This window comes from Hydra vulgaris, chromosome 02 (genome assembly GCF_038396675.1).
Source record: "Hydra vulgaris chromosome 02, alternate assembly HydraT2T_AEP".
Taxonomy (NCBI): Eukaryota; Metazoa; Cnidaria; class Hydrozoa; order Anthoathecata; family Hydridae; genus Hydra; species Hydra vulgaris.
Window position 1 is genome coordinate 23617501 of NC_088921.1, and position 24000 is coordinate 23641500.

Below are 24000 nucleotides of genomic sequence, written 5' to 3' on the forward strand. Positions count from 1 at the left end.
ATAGTTTTTCTCTTTATTAGAATATATCCCATAAAAATTTATTTCATAGATCTCTAACAGAAGGAGTTTTTTTGCAAAAGTTATATAAAATCTTATTTTTAGTTTGTTTTTCTGTTGTTTTTTTTTGCAACAAAATGACTTCACATACGCGAAAAAAGTGTGTTTTCAACGATTTACGAAAAAAGCCTCGTCTATCGTTTTTAACGATCTAAGAAGTAGATGACGGAATTTTAGCGATTAGAAAATACCAAGAGAGGGGCAAATCTAAAATTGAAGTTTCAAATTTTCCACTTAGATGAGACAATATGTTTCGGGTTTTTTCAATCTTGTCAATTTTTTAAGTATATAATAACATACATACAAAAAATTAAAACAAAACAGCTAGAGCAAAAAAAGACTTGTAATTATTAGAAAAGTTTGCTTATATTACATACGATCCTGATTAAAATGTTATATAAGTGGATATTTTACATTTTATTAACAATATACATAAACATATTTGTTTATATATATTGTTTATATAGACATGGTTAAGCGCCAAACCTGCCGATACAACAAAGTTTAAAAAAAATGTTTTATTTTAAAAAATAATTTATATGTTTCTTGGCAAACACCAATACACTATACTTAAATATTTCAAGTGCACTGAACTGCAATTACTTTTAATTTTTTTGGTTCAGTGGCTTTTGTTAAGAGCTTTTAAATTTTGCGTTTAATTTTCATATTTCGACATAATCGTTGTATCATCCATACTGCAGCCATTTTTCAAAACGGCTTAATGTAAAAAAAAATCAGTTTTGAATTTTTTACAAAAAAAGCTAGTTTAGATGTCTACAAACGTTATTGAATACTTATTTTTAAAGAGTTCTGAAAAAATTCATAAAATTTATCAGTTTCAAAAAACGTTTTACAAAGAGTTTCTTCAAATAATTTTTTTATTAATTGTATTTTTCTTGAAATACGTAATAAGCTCCTTAAGGAGTTTCGAAAAATGGCTGCAGCATATATTTATAGTAAAAAAATAAATGTAGCGAAAAAAAATTTAATTGTCGAAAGAAAGTTTTTTCTAGCTACAGACTTTTTTTTTTTGCCTCCACAGCATCACCTTCTGGAGTAGCAGGACTGTCTTATTAAGTTTTTTTCTTTATTAAATTTTAGGCAACTTTTTTTTCAGACCATCCGCAGCAATAACTTTTTTTTCAGACCATCCACAGGACTAATTACCTGAGCACATTAATAACATGTCAATCATGACACATACACAACAAAATTTTTCTCCCCGTGGTGTTTTGATGTTTTTAGAAATTTTAGCTTTTTTAAAATCTTTTCGTTTGTTTAAGTGTATAATATTGTTAGATATGTTTTTATATAATCTCTATAAAACTTCAAAAGTATTTTGTATTTTAAAAAAAATGAAAAAAAAAGTTGCCAGTGGTAGGACTTGAACCACGGCTTACTTGTTCAGAAGCTCGGCACACTATCCACTCGGCCAAGCTAGCACGTTGGCAATAAACAAAAATTTTTAAAAATAAATAATAATTTTTTTAATGGAAATAAGTGTTATAGATCAAAATTAAGGAGAGCTTGACGCAATGCAATTTTCAAGGGAAAATCAAACTTTAAAGCTTGATAAATGTTTCAGTATGTTTTAACATTATTTAATTTGAAGTTTACGTACATTAGATATATTCATACACTTTAGCTCATGTTTGTTTACGACAAATTGTACTGTGACTCATTCTTGCCACTACCCAGTTGCAATGGCCCCCAAGGGGTCTGTGTCAAAAACGCCTGAAGGGGCACTACTACTACTATAATTAAGTTTTTCAATACAATATAGAGATTGAAAAAAAACTTATCACTAATAGTCTTTTAACAATAAGCTGGAAGTATAATTAAACGTCTATGATTGTTGTAAATACAAATTGATAAGGTATGAATTAACCAATAAAAATACATACCTGACTTTAATTCACGATTGGGTGTTGTCTAAATAAAAAAATATAATAAACAACCAATAATCAAATAAAAAAACATATTCATGAATGTTTAAATGTTTAAATGCCAAGTCTAAATAAATTTAAATTGCAAATTAAAGAATTTAATTTTTTATTGTATAACTAAGATAAATAGTATAATTAGTAATTAGCATTTTATTTTAAAAACTAAAACAGCCTTCTCCAGTTTAGCGGCTCCCTAGACTGTAATTTTACCTCCCTAGGGTAAATATTTTCTAAATATTTTCCCAAGACCTTAGGTAAATATTTTTAAAAACAGATATAAAAATCATTCCATTTAAACAATTTCAAGAAGCAGCAAAAATATTTAACCAATTTAAAATGAGCAGCAAAATTATTTAAAATACACTACGATCATTTATACGATGTATACACTATGATCATTTGCTAACAGATAGTGATCATTTGCTATGATCATTCTCTATGACATAGAGTCTTGTTTTAAAGTTGTCTCCAGATAATTGGAAAGTCTTTTTAATGAACTTTATAAAATTTAAAGTACAAAAATCTTTGAGTCATGGACTAGTTGTAGTCCTTGATTCAAAGATACCCAAATTAAGTATAATTTATAAATTTACATTTTAAGTGATTATTTCAGGTCCAAATTGGAGGACAATTAGTTATTTGTAACTTTCCTATGGAACTAAACAACAAGTTTATTGTTTAATTATATGGACTTTAGTATGGATTTATACCATAGCAGGTCTTGCAATGAAGCATTAGGCTTTCATGTGAACAATTTGCAATTTTGTGTAGGGCAATTTCTTTAATGCAACATTGATAAACAAGGTATAAAAAATTAATTTAAAAAGATTATTTATACAATTTTCAATTCAGTTATTCTCAATTATTTAGTTTATCTTAAATTTATCTTAGCAAGCAGGGAAAAACTTATTTTGACTTATTTTGACATTAGTTTTATTTAACAGTTTGTTTAGGTATGGGAACTAAAACAACAACCAAAGATAATTCTATGTCATTGAAAGTAGAGAGGAATATTTGTTTATCAAATATTGATACACAAATAACTGTTAAAAAAATTTTGTTTCAAAACATTTTCAGCTAAAAAAAAACTTCTTGTTAAACTTGATTGTTAATGGAACTAAACAAATAATTTTCAAAAAAGTTCAATAATTGTTAAATAAATAAAATAAAAACAAACAAGTATTTGTAACCATTTGAGAAACAATCGTTAAAATACTTGTTTATTGAATATTCATCCTTTTCTAGTTGAAAGTTCTGAATTGTCAAGAAAAGTAATTTCTGTTTAAAACCAGATATGAGAAGTTTTAAAAGCAAGTATAAGAGATTAACAGACTGTGTTATCTAATCAACTTCTATCCATAGAAGTTAATTTATAAAAAAATTATAATAACAGGGCTCAAATTAGGCGATCACGATTGCGAATCACAATTGCTTTGTGTGATTTGTTTGTTATTTTGTTGTTAATTTTTTTTCTTTTTAAATTTAGCTTTTTTTTTCCGGCCATTCTTAAAAAGTAATTATAAAGTTTTTTTATTCAGGGTCATAAAGTACGTCACGCTAAATTTATATTTTGAATAGAAGCATGATCTTTTCTCTCTGGTGCGGAGTTTTTGTTCAACATAAAGTGCTTTTGAATTTAAATTACTTTAAATCTCTGCGTGGAAACCAATATTGTTTTAAAGTTATATTTAGTTTGATTTACTGAATGGTTAAAGTACATTACAGTAAATTTACCTATAAACTAAATAAAAACAACCAGCTAAGTTATTAAAGTAACTTACACAGGGCTCAAATTAAGCGTATCGCGATTGCGAATCGCAATTGCGAATCGCGATTACTTTTCGCACCTACGCGATTAGTTTTTTCTTATTTTTTTTTTCGTGATCTTTCTTTTTTTCGTGATTATTCTTTTTTTATTTTAGAAGATTGACACTCTATTTGCAAATATTTAGTGTTCTTTTACAGTATAAAACTGCAGTGACTTCTGTAACGATAATTTTTTTTTTAAAGCGGAGCATAAAGTAAAAGAAAGAAAAATAAAAGATTTAGAAAATCAATTAGCAAAAATGTTCAAATGCAGGAAAAAGACCGATTGTTTAAGGAAGGAAAAATTTATAAAAAACAAACGATTAAATACCTATTCGAATCAAGAAATAAAAGATTTTGATTGAAAAAAGAAATAAAAGTTAATTGATTGAAAAGTCACTTTCTTAACTCGAATTCTCAAGGGCTTTATTCCGATTTAGCTCATTCATTATGAACAAATTTAATGATATTTTTATAAGTCAAACAAAATTGTTTTCCATGACCTGGATCAAACCAGGAATAATATCAATAAAAAAAAGATTCACTGGCATCGCACTTAAGCAGTGCGCAACATAAAGAGGCCACGCAAATTCATCAACAAACAACATTAGGTTCAGTTTCATTATCTAACCATGTTATTCATAATACTCCAATCGGGCGTGGTTTACGTAAAATGGCCATAAAAGACGCTGACTTGTTACGGAAAAAGTTTAACATTGCGTATTACTTTGCAAAACAAGAACGTCCATTCACAGATTATCCTTATTTGATTGCATTAGAAACGAAGAATAAGGTTACAAATTTAGGAAATTCTTATGGCACTGACCGTGCAGCTGCAGCAATATTTACAGATTACATTGGCACCGTAATTAAAAACAAATTAACTGAATGTTTAAAAAATTGTAGATTTTACTGTGTTCTCTGTGATGGAAGCACAGATTCAGCTGTATCCGAACAGGAATTGATTTACATTCTTTATTTAAAAGACGGAAGTTCGAAAGTAGAATTCTTATTTATTGAAACAGCAGAGAATTCTAATGCTGTTGGCCTGAAAAAATGTATAACAGACGCTTTTACAAGAGTTGGTATTACCAATTCTTATAAACATCTATTGGGTGTAAATCTTGATGGAGCTAACGTTAATCTAGGAGCTTATGCTGGTTTAGGTGCATTACTAAGGGAAGCTTCTCCTTGGCTGGAAGTTGTACACTGTTTTAACGATCGACTTGAACTTGCTTTAAAAGATGTGTTTGAAAATTTATCTGCCTTCAAAACTGTTGACGAATTACTTTTACAACTTTATCACTTGTATCAAAAGTCACCAAAGTGCTAACGAGAACTACAAGGATTAGCCGAAGCTTGGGGTATTTAGCGTTCCGAAACCAACAAAAGCATGCGGAACTCGGTGGATTGATCACAAGTATAAAGCAATGAAAATTGCTTTAGAAAATTATGGTGTGTTTATGACACATATTGAATCATTGGCTATAACAGATTCCCAGGTAGCAAAGAGAGCAGAGTTATAGGATTTTTAAAGCGATGGAAAAATGTGTCTGTGCCTATTCATTTATCAATATATCTTGATGTTTTATCTCCCCTTCGGCGTCTGAGTTTAAGTTTTCAGAACAATATTCATGATCCAGTAAAAGCTGTAGGAAGAGTTCAAGAATTTACATGGACAATCGCCAAGCTGCAAATTCTTCTAGAAAATTCACTAGACAATTTGCTTGATGATACAAGTGTTATGACCCATTATAAAAAACTGTCTAAAGATATTGAGACAATTGATTCAAAGCAATGTTATCAAAATATTGCACTTTCTTAATATATCGAAGTTAATAGCCATGTTCTTGACCAGTACAAGCTAATTATTGCAAATATTACCATATGTATGGAAGGCCGTTTTTAATCTCTCCAAAAATCACCATTGTTTATACATTTGGTAGCTTTACTTGACGTTTATAACTGGCCGTTAAATGTGAATGATGGAACTTTTGGCGATAAAGCTATCAGTGAAGTTGTTGAACATTTTTCTGAATTTTTAATTGGTGTAGGATGTGATTTGAATAATATACTTCATGAGTGGATCATTTTAAAAGCATACATGTTTCCCATCATAAGTAACAATCAAAATGAGTATTATTTGAAAATGACTGGAGAAGTTGTCTTAGACGAGATCTCTTAGAATCTCTACTTCGGACAAGTGAAGGTCCTGAGATTGACAAATTTGAACCTGATACTGCTATGGACGAATGGTATAATGATAAAGTTAGACAATTGTCAGCAAATTTTCATCGTTATCCGGAAAAAAGAAAAAGAAAGTCAAAAAAAACAGACATTGATCTAGCGACAGTTACAATATCGGATTTGGAAGAAAGTGAAAGCCAGGAAGAAAATTTAATATTCTAAGCATTAAACTAGTGAAATGATTACACAATCAAAATATTTACGATTACGATCTAAAAAGTATTACATCGTAAAAGATTCTATTATTTAGACACATTTTTTTCTTTCACTTTATTTTATTGAATGAAAAAAGTGAACGCTAACTTTTATTAAAAAATACATTAAATGAAAAAGCAATAGATAGAAATATCATGGGAATTTGATAAGGTTACTTAGATAAGAAAACTTACTTAATAAGAATTTTATTATCATTCTTGTTTGTGATGGTGCGGGTTTTCGTGAAAATGTTAAGTTTTAACATTTTATCACAATAATGTTTTCGTCATTTTTAATAGTTTTTTATAACTGTTTCAAATTTATAGATTGTTTTGTTAGAGTTTTAAATAATTTTTTTTACTGTCAAAAATTTATAGAAAATTAAATATTCTAGTTGTTTTAAACAGTTTAAAATATGTAAATAAAATAGAAAATGAAATAATTAATTAAAAGAAGATTATATCAAGTTCATTGATTTTACAAAAATACAGCCATTAGATTTAATGTAATATAATAATAGTAATAATGTAAATTATAACTAAAGCTACTTTACAACCGCTGAACAAAAATGTTATGACATCTTATGCAAAAATGAGACTTATTATATATGTTATTATAAATAAGTTAAAATAAATAATGCCTTTTCCCCTCCGGCGGGAGTGGAGGAGGGGTTATGAGCAACAAAAAAATCGCGATTAGATTTTTTTACGTTAATTCGAGCCCTGTTACAGTTACTCAACTATTAAATTTACTTAATATACTCACAAAATTAGCTATATAAATGTATCTATTTATATCTTATATGTTGTTAACACATAATATAAGCTTTTAACTAAAAATTATTTTAACAAGAAATCTCAAATAGAATATTAAAAAACGCGATAACATTTTTTAAAATTTGATTTAAAGATCAAACATTTTCTATAAATACGAAAGTTGTTTTTAGGAATTTCATTTAAAAAGAAATCTATTTGAACAAAAAAATTTAAGTCTTCTAAAATTCACTTATTCAAATAATTTTGCAATTAAAATTTGAAATTGAAAAAAAATTGGAAAAATTTAAAAGAATTTAAAGCTCAAAAATTATAAATTTAGCTCAGCGATGTCTGTTATAACTAGTCCCTAATACCCAGCATAGCAAGAATTGTTGCTGAAAGTTAAACATATATCTAGCTATAGTAACAAATAAAACATAGTGTAAGTGAGGAAGAAAGTTTTATTTAAATTGTTAACGTTTTGAATATGTAATTATATTTTGTTTCTTGAAAATAGTTTTAAAAGTAGAAACATTTTATTGCAAACATTAAACCAGTGATTGCAAAAGTTAAAATAAAAATTAAATTATAAAAAATTTGAATTAAAATTAATAAATTATTATAATCATTTTATAATTTTTTTAAATAATAATTTAATAATAAACTTATTTAATAATAAATTTAATAATAAACTTATTCTAAAACTTAAGAAAATATATTCAATTTTTTGAACCAAATTTTTTTTGTTTCACTTTTTATTGCCAAACAATTTGAATGAAAAAATTGAATGAAAACATCAATTTAAAAACTATTTGAATGAAAAACTTAATTATACTTAATTATGCTCAAAGATCAAGAAACAGTAAATTAGAAAAAAGATGGTATCTAATGTTTTTTTGCTTTGATCTTACTCGTTTGGTCTTTTTGCACAAATATGAAGCCTAAAGTTTTATGACGATGTGTTTTAATTTACTAATTAGAACAATTATATTTATTTACTTTGTTTTACTTTAAACACGTTTTATGTTATTAAGGTTATATATAAACTGTATAAAACAGCAATAAAACAGTGTCACAAAGTTGTTTTAAATTAACACAAGCTCTTTATATTGTTAAAACAGTTTGTTTTATTGTTGCTTTATAGCTTTTTACAATAACAATTTAAAAACTCTTTAAAAATAACATTTGTTTTATTGTCAGCATGAATGCATTAAATAGTTTATTTTATGACTAATTATAAATAAATAAAATAATGCAAATATTACAATATTTAAACAAGTGGTTTGAATATTGTAATATTAGCATTTTTACTCTTACTTTCTTGCTTTTACTTTTTTAAATATCATGTTAAGTAAAAACAATTACTAAAAGTAATTTCTTAATAGTATTAAATATGTTACTTGCTCATTACACTGTAACTGCAACATAAACTTTAAATTATAACTTATACTGTAAATTATAGCAGTAACTTACGCTATTTTAAACACCGCCAAATGAGAAAACTATAGAATGATATTTTAATATAAGAGATAATATGTTAAAATAATAACAATTACGAAATAATGTACAAAAGACACAATTTTATACTAACGCAACCCCAACCTTCTCCCTCCCATTTCCATAAATTGGTGCAAGGAATGAAGGGGTAATTATTAGATTTTTTTTGCATTAATTCAAGCCCTGAATAAAAGTTATTTAAATTATTTTAATCCTTCAAAGGTATGTTATACTCTGCTTTTCCAACAAAGGTAGTACCCAAACTAAGCGATCATTTTGCGTTATATTATTAAATACAAACTTTTAAAGATATTCCTGCTTAGGGTTTTTATTACATCAAATATTACAATATTACTTTTTTTTTTCAAATTACTTTTTTAGTAATTATTTTTAATTAATTATTTTTTTATTTTTTATTATTTTTTTTTATTAATTATTTTTTTTATTTTTTATTAATTATTTTTTTATTTTTTATTAATTATTTTTTCAATACTACTTTTTTTTTCAAACATTACTTTTTTTTATAAATATTTAATAAAAAGAAGAAAGCTTCAACAAAAAAATTGTGTCAAATGTTAAAGGGGTCCCCAAGTGCCAAGACAAGTTGTGTTCTTATCTTAAATAATCTTAAAAAATAAGTTTCATGAAAATTAAACTTCCTAAAACAAATTATTTATCAAGATATAAGAAATAATCTTTATAATTTTTGATGCCATTTTTTTTATCTCAAAGTTTTTAAATATATTAATTGAGTTGTAAACTTTATGTTATACTTGAATTTTCCCTTTAGCAATGAATTTTTATGTAGAATAATAACCAAATAAAAATAAAACAATTAATAAGTATCACTTTAAAAGTCTAACATTTATTTTATTTTAAAAACAAAACTAATATTAGTGCTATAAATATAAAATATGTAAATTTAAAAATTATCCTGATATTTGGTAAAAACAAGTTTTCAAGAACAAACAAATAAACAAATAAAATCTTGAAACCAAAAATATTATTTTGTTTTTTTAGATGTAGTAAAAAATAGTGCAAATAAAATTATTTTTACGGTAAATGAAAACAAAATATTTTAATGGAAATAAAAATTAAACTAAAAATAAGTTGTATTACTTGTTTAACTTTTATTTTGTCAAAATTTTACAGTTGAACTAAAATGCTTAATGTAATGCAAAGGTTTTTTTATAAAAAGGGAAAACCCAATCTTTGTAATTACTAAACCATAAATTGTGTAATTATATAAACCATTTAAAAAAACTCTTCCGTGAGTACAGATTTGGTCAGGAAGGAATGCGATCGCACCCCATTCTTAACCAATAATATATGGCCATGCAAATATTATTTTATTTTGACGACTTGACTTTAGCTTTTAACATGCTTTCAAAAATTAAAAATGCGCTGAAAAAACTTGCTCAAACTAAAAAAACTTGCCTAAACTGAAAAAACTTGCCTAAACTGAAAAAACTTGCCTAAATTGAAAAAACTTGCCTAAATTAAAAAAAGAGAAAATAAAATGAATTTAACTAAAACACAAAAAATTAAAATTGAAACTCTAAGAAATTAAAACTCAAAATATTAAAATGCTAAGTTTATTTAAATCAAGTTTTTAATTACATTTGGAATAACAAACTTCAAATCTTATATCGTTACATAATATAATATGGTTTTATAGAATATTTTTAAAAACCCTTAAAATAAAGAAACAATTTACTTTTAATGATTGTTTAATAAATATTTACTCAATTTAAATTATAGTGTTTTTTTTACTAATTAAAAAATAGTAAGTTTCCAGGTAAATACCCGCTAGTAAATTATTACACAACTAAAAAGACTAGTTGACTGGACCCAGTCTATTTTACACCGGACCTTTTCTATACTTTTTCCTTATATATACATCCTAGCTTTCCGGAGCTGTAAAATATGGGTCTTTACCAAACCTACCATTTCTATACTTACTTATTCCACACCGATCATTTCTATATGTATTCCTTATTTATTTTAATATTTTTTAGTAAAATAATTCATTCTGAAAAATTGTTTTAAGAGAAAAAAAATTAGCATGCCCACCTTTTCTGCATACATGGAGCATATAAGTGATTTATAATTAGGTTTGTTATTATTCTAAACACATATTATTGATAGCTTAGTGGTTAAGTGCACTGTCATCAGTGTTGTTTTGGGGGTTTAAGACCTCCCCTTTACTTGATAAACTTTGAAATCTTTTTCAATCTTGCTTATATATTTATAGCAAAAAAATAGTAATATAGCAAAAAAGATTTGTAATTGTTAAAAAAAAATTTTATGCTAAAGAGGTTTACACTTACAAACATTTGTTAAAAAGTATTTTTATATTATATATATATATATATCATACACAATCGTTTAATATACGCCCGCCAAACTCAACATATGCTAAAAAGAGGTTTATACTTACAAACATTTGTACACAATGCTTTACAAATAGCATAAATATGAAATCTTAGACCATTAAAATCTATAGACACGGTCATAGCAATAATATGCTAATCTAAGAGTTAAGCCGAAAATATTTTGTGCAGTGATGTCAGTTTGTGGCAAAAAAACTTTTATACACCAGGTTTGCTTTTGCATTTATCTTACATTTCTTCATTAATTTTAATTATGGTGCATACATTTGCAAAAAAAGATATAAAACTGGCACAGATAGATCATTTCAACAATAAGAAATTGTAGTTATTACAATAGTAATAAATAGTTTTAAAGAAATAATGTTTCTATTTAGTCTTTATTGGAATATAAAAATATATTCTATATATTCTTAATAAATAGAACTTTCCTGAAAAATTTAAATAAAATTTTATTTCTAGTTTATTTTTTCTAGTTTTTTGCCACAAAGTGACATCACATACGCAAAAATATTATGAAAAAGCCATACGCAAAAATATGTACGAAAAAGCCACATTTATCATTTTTAATGGTTTTAGAAGAAGTAATTTTAGTAATCAGAAATTATCAAATTTAAAATTGAAGTTTTAAATCTAAAAATGAAGTTTCAAATTTCCCACTTGGATGAGACAATATGTTTTATGTTTTTTAATCTTGACAATTTTTTTAAATACCATAACATAAATACAAAAATTCAAAACAAAACAGCTTGAGCAAAAAAGACTTAATAATTATTAGAAAGGTTTCGTTATATTACACAAAATCCTGTATAAAATGTTATGTAAGTGGATTTTTTACATTTTATTAACAATATACATAAACATGTTTTTATATATAAGCACAACTTTATTTCTATGCAATAAACCTGCAATAAACAACTAAATTTCTATGCACCTAGGCTTTTTCTATAAACCTGGGCTTATTTAGAGAACCCATTTGAAAAGTGTCAATTAATTGCAATATGTATGAGTTTATAAAATGGTTTGTTTTTCAATTATTTGTATAAACACAATAGATCAGTGGTTTAATGTGCTATCATCGGTGCTGTTTTGCGAAGCATCAAATCAAGCCCTAAACACAATACATTTTAAATTTTTAATCTGTCCATATTTATAGCAAAAAAATAAATATAGCAAAAAAAGACTTGCTATTGTTAAAATAAACATGAAAGTTTTTCTAGTTACTGGCTTTTCTTTTTTTTTTTTTTGCCTCCACTGCAGCACCTTCTGGAGAAGGATTGTCTTATTAAATTTTTTTTTTATTTATTTTAAGTTTCAGACCATAATTTTTTTTAGATCATCCACAGCTTATTAGGACATATTACATGAGCACATTAATAACATAAGTATTAAGAGGTAAACAGATTCTATCTGTTGACCAGCCCCGCACCTCTTCCTCATCAATTAGGCTGCCACAGATGTATTTATAATACATTGCTTCTAGTTTAGGATGTTGAATGCTGGATCTTCTTGACTCAATACATGGGTTTTGCTTGTGTCTCTGTTTTTATGACTAGGCAACTCATTCTATTACATTCTAATGAGGGTACAGCTTTAAAACTCAGTTTTATGGTTTTATTGTAGTAAGGTTTCCCAAACTTTGTAGTAGCTCTTAGAGAGGTTGATTCCATCAACAGCTGTTGAATATCAGAGTACTAACAGTGCCATGTTGTGCATAAATGGTGGCTCTGCTTGTACTTTTGGTGTGCATTATTGAGGCCACATTTGAAGCCCTTTGTTACGGCTTAGAGTTTAATGATAGTAATGAGGCAATTGCTTGGACTATTAAATAGTGTACTGAGTACTTTCTATGCTTTGAGTCAAGTTCTATAACAAACTTAAAAATGACCAAAGTACCAAAAACTATTAAAAAAAAAAAAACCATTGTCATCACTATGTTCTCTAAACCTATCATTTACAAATATTCGTGGTTTTTGAAGTAACTTTTCTTCTGTTAAGTCTTATCTCTTGTAAAGTTCACCAGACCTACTTGCTCTTTCTGAGACTAATTTGAGTTCAGCAATATTGGCTGACCAAGCCCTCTCTCTTTATCCATCAGCAAATATTGCTGTTGCTGATGACTTTAATGCTCATCACACTGAATGGCTTGGCTCTAGTGTCAGTGACTCTGCAGGTGTTAAAGCCCACAATTTTTGCCTTTCTCAATCCCTAACTCAAATAGTCAACTTTCCAACTTGCTTTCCAGACAATCCAAATCATTAACCTTCTCTAATCAACTTATGTCTTGTTTCTGATCCTAGTCAGTGCTCAGTTTCTCTACATTCTCACCATTCATCTCATTCTTCTTCATCATAAGAATTACCCTATCATCATACCTCTTACAATTACCTTAAAGCTGACTGAGACTCTTTCCGTGATTTTCTTTGTGATGGCCCTTGCAAAAAAATCTTTTGTCTTCCTGCTGACAAATGTGCTTCTTACATAACTTCTTGGATTCAGACTGGCATGGAATTTTTTATTCCCTCTTGACAATTCCAAGTCAAGTGTCACTCTACCTGATACAGCCAACAAACAGGTCGATCCATTGCTTGACATTCGCATCACTCCAGCTTCTGTATCTAAAGTGATTTCCTGCTTAGATTCTTCTACAGCTTGTTGTCCAGACAACATACCTGTTATAGTCTTGCAGAAGTATTCTCTGGAGCTGTTTTCTATACTTTTAAAACTATTTAATAAGTGCTTATCAGAATCTTGTTTTCCAGCCTGCTGGAAAGCAGCATTTGTTATCCCTATTTTCAAAAATTCTGGAGAGCATTCTGACTTGTCTAACTACCATCCCATTAGTCTTCTTCCCATCATATGCAAGGTCTTTGAATCTTTAATAAACAAACACATAATCACTCATCTTAAATCTAATAACTTTTTGATCATCAATATGGATTTTAATCTTCTTGTTCTACAGCTAACAGTAATTACCGATAGGTTTTATTGTGCATTAGAGAGAGGTGGGGAGGTTAAGGCTATCTCTCTTGACATTTCTAAATCTTTTGATATAGTTTGGCATGCTGGTCTTTTACATAAGCTTTCTTTTTATGGTGTATCAGGTAACATTTATAAGATTATTGAATCCTTTCGTAGCGTAAAAGTTGATTTCAAAGTCTTCTTTTGACTTTGAAATCAGGAGTCCATTTTAGGGACTCTGTATCCCTGTTAAAGAGACTATTGTTGTCAAAAAGGTCCTCATTTATAAAAACAAAATTATTTTTATTTTAAATAACGTTTTTTACAAAAAATGCATACTTATTCAATTTATATAATATAAATTAAAAAAAACATATAACTTTCATTGATACCTTACACAAAAATCATTATTAGCAAATTGTAACTTTATTTAAAAGTTATTCGCTAATATAAAAACATAAATAGTAAGTAACATAGTAAAGATAAAAGTAAAGTATAATTGAAATATTTTTTATACAGCGCATTTTTGAAATGTTATTAGTTGCGGTCAAATCATCAAAACAAACTATTATTTGCATATAATGACGTGCGATTTATTATTATTTATGATAATTTATTATTGATGTATATCATTGATATATATGATGATTTATTATTAAACTATTATTTGCATATAATGACATGCAACGAACATATAATGACGTGCGATTACACACCATTATATGACCACACCTTTCTGACCATGCCTGTAAGTACAATTATTATTCAAACCAGATATTTTTTACAATGGAAAAAACTATGCAGATTCATGAAGTTAATTCTAACCTCTTAACTGGAAATATAATGGTAAAACAACAAATATTTTTTGTTAATATCTCAATAAATAATTTGTTTTGGCAATTTTAATTAACTCAGAACTTATTTCTAATGTTTATTTACAAAATAAACACTTATTTTAAGATTTGGGAGTCCCTTTGAGAGAAAAAGAAAACTACTTCACATTTTAAATAACCACAAGCATAATAAATATCCCATTCCATTTCTTCATACTAACATTACAAGACATTTTTAGTTATTTCTCAATTCAAATGTTTTTAATTTAAGGTAAATTACAGTAGTTTAAAAAAGTAAATGTCCTAAAAAAGGAAATGCGAAAACAAATTTAATGACATCACAAATCAAATTTTTTATTCATTAGGCTTTACCAATGGCAAATCAATGGTTTATCTTTTATTTGTAATACTCATATATTCTGACTTTTCAATGTTCCTATTGATTATTTTAATTATTTTAATCCATATGATTATTTGTTATTTCGTAACTTTTACACAAGGAATAAACTTTATACTTTTAAATTTGTGTTTGAAATTTTATTAACAAAAATATAGTTTTTTAACAGTTTTTTTTTCTAAAGACATTAGATTAAGACAAAAAAAAAAAAAAAATAAAGTTATAGTTGATGTATATTCTCATGTCATGTTTAGGCTTTAAAATTATTATTAAATGACTAAGAGCTTCAAATGTGGTCCATGTGGTCTTTTTAATAAGCGGCTTTATTGTCTTTTCACTTTCGACACATAAAATTTTTTGTCTTTTAAATTTGCACTCATTTGATGTCATTTGTTTGTTTTGTTTAAAGTGATCTTGATCTCTTACTTGATTTAACTAAACTTAAAAAATAATTAAAAAACTTACTTTTCTGATTCTTTTGGGAGCCACAGTAAACATAGCTTGATAGGATACTGCTTGTCCATATTCATTAAAAGCAACGCATTGGTAAAATCCAGTGTGAGAGTTTGATACATTGCGAAGGCTCAAGTTTGATATAAATAAATCGCTACTTTCCAATGAATTGTATGTACATAGATGATGGTTATTGTTGCAAGTAATTGGGATCCTGTTGTGAAACCATACTACTTGCAGTGGTTGTTTACCAGAAACCACACAGTTAAAATCAATAATTTTTCTTTCAGGTTGGCGTATATCTACAGGGTGTGTTTTAATAATCGGAAAACCACTTGGTAACTCTATAAAAAAAAGTATATATATATATGTATACAATGCACTATTAACAAGGTTTATAAATATGTGTGTGTGTATATATATATATATATATATATATATATATATATATATATATATATATATATATATATATATATATATATATATATATTTATATATATATATATATAAAAATTTTAATAAAAATCACAATATTTTTTATTCTTGACAAGTTTAGTAGTCTAACTACATTTTCAAAAGATTTAATTTACAATTAAAACTCTGGTAAATAAATTTAAAAACTGAAGACAATACAGAGAAAAATTAACAGACAAATAAACTTGTTACAAACCAATTAAAAATTATATTACAAATTATGACAAAATAAACTTCCTAATATTAAAATATTAATAATAATAATAATATAGTAAGTTAGATATTTATAATATAATGAGATGTTTGTTTATTTAAAGAAGGATTTTCCCATGAAATATGAAGTGCTTCTTTTATTTTTAATTTGTTAATGGTAGAGGCAGTATCTAAAATCTGAAAGCAATCATAATTAGTTAGTGTTTTACAATTAATGGATGAATTTAAATGTTTAAAATATGCGATTGCTTGTCACTCGTAAGGTGCTCATTTATCCGTGTTGTCAAATGTCTGGAGGTTTCTCCAATATAACTGGCGTTACAGCCAGCACAAGAAAATTTGTAGACAACGTTAGAACAAAGATTTAAATGACTCAAATAAGTATTAATAAAGTTGTAATATTGAAAAAATAATTTTTTAAAGTTGCTCTTAGTCTTGCAGAAAAACTGTTTTCGAATTGATAACTTTCATAAATGTTTTGAAAAATCACTCAGGAAGAGTGCCACTAGTAAAATTTCCTTTGTTAATTATTTTTAATGAATAAGTTCAATACTTTTGCAATTCTTTTGTTATGTAACTCTAGCTCTTAAGAATAGATATAAAAAATCCACAATAATAATTGCTCGATAATATAAGTGATGTAATGTAAGTTAAATACATAGTATCAAAAAAACAGGTTTATTTTCCTTAACTTTTAACGAGAAAAAAATTAAAGCAAAATAAATTACATTTAGAACAAATATTTTCGAAATATCGCTCTTTTATAATTTTTTTATAAAATTAAGCAACATTTTTTATACAAAGTAACATCTTACGATTGCTTAATAAGGAAACAAATGTTCTTTTATTTATTAAAGAGTTTAATATAACTTTTATTTATATGCATGTGTCTTATTTCCAGTGCTGGATTAAGGAGGGTTGGGATTAAAGGGGGCTATAGCCCCGGGCCCCAGAATGTTACGGGCCCGGAAAAAGTCAAAAGACTTTTTTTTATCATTTTTACACTCTGGCACATAAAAAGGCCTCCAATATAAAAATAGCCCTCAGCCCCAAAAAGTCTAACAAGATTCTAATAAAACTAACGCTAGCTTTAGTTTTATTTAAGCTAAATTATTTTATAAATAAAAAAGTTAACTTTTTTAATAACAATTTTTTGTTTCGTGTGAAAATTTTAACACATTTGAAGCAATTCTTCTTAGATAAACAAATAAAATAATTAAATCATTGAGTTATTGTAGAAATTAAATTAATTAGATAGAAATCAACTAAAAAGGTTAAAAATACAGCATGAGGAGGAAGCAGAACTGATTCACAATATCGCTGATGATGTTTAGTGAGTGGGCTTTTTAATTTTAATAAGTTTTTTTAATTAGTAAAACAGAAAAAAGTAACCTTAAGTATAATGAGTTTGTAAGAATGACAGCTGAAGCGAAAATATTTAGAGCTAGAAAACCAATATCTAAGAACTTCAAAACTTTCCTTTATATTTAAAAAATATATATATTTATTTATATATATATATATATATATATATATATATATATATATATATATATATATATATATATATATATATATATATATATATAGTAATATATAGATATATAGTAATATATAGATATATAATAATATATATATATATATATATACTTATATATATATATAGAGAGAGAGATATATAGTAATATATATATATATATATATATATCATATATATATATATATATAGAGAGAGAGAGAGAGAGAGAGAGAGAGATCTATAGTTTGTTGTCTTTGGGAAGAGCGGGAGGAAAAAAGTGATTCTTACGCCAACACATACGTCACTTTTAATTACTTTTGACTTTCGTCCAACATTTGCGTGTTGGACGAAAGTAAAAACCATTAATTTAATTACAAATAAATTGTTTTTTTAAAAAAACCACAAAAACGCAAATTTAATTGACCAGAATGTTTTAAAAACATTCGGAATGTTTTTAACAATATAAACAATGTTTTTATTTTTATTTTTTTTAATAAAATGTTTTTATTTTTAATTTTTTTAATAAAATGTTTTTATTTTTATTTTTTTTTACTGTAAATCATGCGCGGAATGTTGCTACATCAACTATCTTATAGCCTGACTCGCAAGGGAGTGCTGCTACATCGACTGACAAATAGCCTGACTCGCAAGGGAGTGCTGCTACATCGACTGACAAATAGCCTGACCCGCAAGAGAGTGCTGCTACATCTACTATCTATTAGCCTGACCCGCAAGGGAGTGCTGCTACATCAACTGAGGGTTTGGTTGGGGCAGGCAGTCTATCAATTAATAAAAAAAAATAATTCCGGTCTTGCATTTTAATTTTTACTTTTTGTCAACAAAATATGGATAAGACTTTCAGACAACATCTAAGGGTTCTATATATATACATATATATATATATATATATTTATATATATATATATATATATATATATATATATATATATATATATATATATATATATATATATATATATATATATATAATTTAAATTTAATGTAAATTTAATATATATATATATATATATAAAATTTACATTAAATTTAAAATGTAAATTTAATATATATATATATATATATATATATATATATATATATATATATATATTAAATTTACATTTTCAATATATATATATATATATATATATATATATATATATATATATATATATATATATATATATATATATATATATATATATATATATATATAAAATTTAACTAAATTTCTTATTACATCACACTATATCAAATAATGTGATGTAATAAGAAATTTAGTTAAATTTTATTGCATCGTTCCTTTAAAAAAAGTAACAACACTATGTCTAAATGTAACTGCACTTTTTTTTCAAGTGAAATTTTAAGCAATATGCCTTAAAGTCAAATTTTAAGCAACTTGATTACATGGAAACATGTAATAAAACAACTATTTATTTAACAAATTAGACTGTACAACAACCAAAAAAAAACGGAAATGCCATTGACACTACCTTATGTATTTTGATTCGGAGATTACAAAAATGATGTCCGTTTTATTGTGTGACCCACCAATTCTGGTTAAATTTACATTTTCAAATTTTCGATTTTCACTATGAAAGTTGTCAATGTGATTTTTAATATATTTATTAGCAGCTGTTTATGATTTATTTATTAGCATTTCTTTATCATATACCTATTTGCATTTGTTTAACCTTGTATTAGACTAAATGTAAGTCTGTTTTATTTTAGATAAACTACAGTTAGCCAAGTAATATATAGATATAATATAGTGTATATTGAAACAAGAAATGCCCAGAACTTGTAAAAATCAAGCCTACAACTTTTGCTACATTTGTGGCGAACTGACTTTAAAGAGATGCAGACGAAGATTGACACCACATGTGAAAAAACTGTATGAACTATACTTTGGTTGCAAAGTCGGCGACCAGGATAAGAACTGGGCGCCTCATGCATGCTGTGTGAGGTGCGCTAGTTCACTATCGTCTTGGGCAAACAGGACTGGTGGAGGACCAACATTTGGGGTGCCAATGGTGTGGCGTGAACCCCAAAATCATTGCTCAGATTGCTATTTCTGTTCTGTTAACATATCAGGTCCAAATTCTAAGGGTAAGAAAGCTATAGTGTACCCAAATCTACCTTCAGCTATTTGTCCTGTTCCTCATTCGGCTGAACTCCCTGTTCCTGAACCTCCATCGAAAATCCCAAACACGGACAGTTCTGATTCAGACAAGGATACTGATGACAATGATAGTTACGAGTTGCCAGAAGATACAGAGCGTAAACCCCACTTCAAAACAGGATCTGACCTGAAAGATCTCGTTCGAGATTTGTATTTAACAAAGCAACAGAGTGAATTGCTGGCTTCACGTCTCCAGGAGTGGCATCTGTTGGCTGGTGATGCAAGAGTGTCGTCATTTAGAAAGCGATCACGGGAACTGCAGCAATACTTCTCTATGGATGAAGAACTTTGCTTCTGTAATGACATCAGTGGATTGTTTGATGATCTAGGAATACAATACGATTCATCTATGTGGAATTTGTTTATTGACGCATCACTTTATAGTATTGAGGCAATATTACTGCATACTGGAAATGTGCTGCCTTCCATTCCCATAGCACATTCGGTAACCCTGAGGGAAAGCTATGTGAATATATTACTTATTCTGGACAGAATTAAATACAGAGATCACAGATGGTCCATATGTGCAGATTTGAAAGTTGTTGCTATACTAAATGGATTGCAGGCTGGTTTTACTAAGTACATGTGTTTCCTCTGCAAATGGGATAGCAGGATGAAATCAGAACATTATATAAGGAAATGTTGGCCACAACGAGAAACATTTGAGGTTGGTTCCCATAACGTCATTCATGAACCTCTTGTGGATAAAGAGAAGATCATCTTGCCCAATCTTCACATCAAGCTTGGAATCATGAAACAGTTTGTAAAGGCGTTAGATCACGACAAACCAGCATTTCAGTATTTGCAGACCAAATTTCCTAAAATCAGTGACGCCAAAATAAAAGAGGGCATTTTCGTGGGGCCCCAAATACGAGAACTGATGCTGGATGAAACGTTTTCGGGAACGATGGATCAATATGAACTTGCAGCATGGGATGCATTCAAACGGGTGTGCCAGGGATTTCTTGGAAAACATATTGCACCAAATTACGCTGATTTGGTAGACAGATTAATTGCATCCTATCAACAACTGGGTTGTAACATGTCGCTGAAGCTCCACTTTCTTCATTCCCATCTTTCCTTCTTCTCTGTCAGCGCTTTCATCAGAGTATTGCCACAATGGAAAGCAGATACAAGGGAAAGTGGAGCCCCGCCATGCTTGCAGATTACTGCTGGAATTTGCAGCGCGATGAACCCGATGCAGCATTTAAACGCCAGGCTAAATACAATTAAATACAAGTAAACAATTTGTGTTAAAAGTGATAATAAACATGTTCTTACACTTATTCATATGTATAGAAAAATACATCTTACATCGTTACATCTTTAAATCGTTATTACAAAAAATTGTGACGTGCTACAGCATAACTGATTACATATTTGGAATCAGCACGTCTGAATTAATAAAGATAACCTAATTTGGTTCTTGTTTTTTTCAAAAAGTTAAAAATTATTGTACAGTGTTATTAAAATTTTACGAAGAACTTTAAAATGATTAAAAAAACTATACTTTTAATTTGTATTCATATGTAACAACTTACATTAACAATTTAAAGTTTTAATTTAATTGTACTTAAAGAGCATTTAAGTAAATTTGAAAATTGATATATATATATATATATATATATATATATATATATATATATATTTATAGGGCGAGTTACTTCGTATGGATGTTTATGTTTAGTAACCAGAAACTTCTTTTATGTTTATTTTATAAGTAGTTTTAATAACTTCGTTGATTATTAACAATTTCATTGAAAACGCAATTATTGTTGAGAGTCTTTTTGTTTACAAAATAGATCGTAAAAATTGCTTTATAAGATTACATTAGAATAACAGATACACAAAATTACATTTACTTAAAAAATACATACTTTTTAAAGAAAAATAAGAATATACTAATAAAAATTAACAATACATAATAAACATTCAAAAATTTGACAACTTAAAAAATATGTTTAAAACATTTATTTTTGTAAACAAATAATATTAGTTTTAAAGATTTACAGCTTTGCAGATGTGGCTCCAAGAATGAGCCATAGTATAAAAGTAACAGTTCGTTTGATATCCTTATAACAACTATTGCTAGAAATATATATACACAACAAATTTCGAATAATACAATTTTTAAAACCATTCTACAGAAAACTCAAGAACTTTATTTCGCTTTGTCAGCGTATTTTTTGAACCAATAGAATTCGTTTGTTCATAGATTTGGCGGGTTTTTAGTGTTTGCGAATATTCTTTTTATTCTTCCACACCAAGAATTTTGAGAACATTCAAGTTTTTATATGTTTCCATGTATGTCCGTAAAACAAAAAAATTTTTTAGGACATACATAAACTTAAATGTTCTCGAAACGACTACAAAACCTGGCCAGTTTTTTGCAACTAAATATTATTTCCGTGGTCAGTAATCAAGAGCGATCGCTCCCGCTTCCCGACCAAGCCTGCATATATAAATATATATATAAATATATATATATATAATTAAATATATATATAATTAAATATATATATATAAATATATATATATATATATATATATATATATATATATATATATATATATATATATATATATACATATACGTATGTGTATATTTGAATGTAAAATAAGACTCTTATTACATCATAAAACTATTGTATATATTATGAGCGCTCGATAGTTACACTAGAGCTATTTATACATAAATAAATATGTTACTGTTACTGGCAGTACCAAGACATTCAACACAAATTATTTCACCTCATTATAAATTTTGAATATGTAAATACCAATTATTGTTTTAACAGTAAAATTAAAATTAAATAACCTAAATTACAATTTTTAATTTGTCAGTTTTATAAACTAATTACTAATAAATAACTTACACCCACTGACTAATTATTTACAAATTTCTGTTTAAAACCTAAATAAAAAACCATAATTTTCTAAGCAAAATTTGTAGCAAAATTAATTTTTCTGCTACTTGCCTGATGATTGTGGAAACACATGAAAATCCAAGTTGCAAAACTATATTATCTATATTATTATAAACATTAGCTATATGCTCATTCCTGGTACTGCGGGTAACATATTTATATATATATATATATATATATATATATATATATATATATATATATATATATACATATATATATATATATATATATATATATATATATATATATATATATATATATATATATATATATATATATATATATATAGATATACATGTATAACATCAAGAGTGACATGCCACTCATAGTTAAATCCGTTTATTGATATCATTATTCCTGCTGATTTAGATTAGCACTGCGAAAATATATATATTTATTTATATATATATGTATATATAATTTTTCAATTTTTATATATATATTTTTTTAATTATTATATTATTTTTTTTTAATTTGATTTAATTTAAATATATGGACATATATATGTATATATATATATATATATATATATATATATATATATATATATATATATATATATATATATATATATATATGTATATATATATATATATACATATATTTTGAACATCGCATTAGCAATAAATTTGTAAAAATTTTAATAAAAATCACAATATTTTTTATTTTTGACATGTTTCGTAGTCTTACTACATTTTCAAAAGATTTAATTTACAATTAAAACTTTGGTAAATAAATTTAAAAACTAAAGACAATACAGAGAAAAATTAACGGACAAATAAACTTGTTACAAACCAATTCAAAATTATATTACAAATTATGACAAAATAAACTTCCTAATATTAAAATAGTATTAATAATAATAATATAGTAAGTTAGATAAATTTAAAATTTAATGAGATGTTTGATTATTTAAAGATTTTCCCATTTAATATGAAGTGCTGCTTTTATTTTTAACTGAAATTATGCATATTTTTAAACATTTAAATTCATCCATTAATTGTAAAACACTAACTAATTATGAAAGCAATCATAATTAGTTAGTGTTTTACAATTAATGGATGAATTTAAATGTTTAAAAATATGCGATTGCTTGTCACTCGTAAGGTGCTCATTTATCCGTGTTTTCAAATGTCTGGAGG

At 26.5% G+C, this 24000-nt stretch overlaps 1 protein-coding gene across 5 annotated transcripts in view; it reads right to left on the minus strand.

Annotated features, from left to right (window-relative positions):
• The window catches only part of LOC100198846 (uncharacterized), a 97683-nt gene that overhangs the window by 54891 nt on the left and 18792 nt on the right, over positions 1-24000 (minus strand). For all 5 annotated transcript variants that reach the window (XM_065790340.1, XM_065790339.1, XM_065790342.1 and 2 more), the window contains exons 4-5: positions 15550-15881; positions 1962-1989 (exon numbers count right to left, since the gene is read on the minus strand). In XM_065790340.1, coding sequence (XP_065646412.1) covers positions 1962-1989; positions 15550-15881 — 360 coding nt within the window. The remainder of the gene's footprint in view (positions 1-1961; positions 1990-15549; positions 15882-24000) is intronic.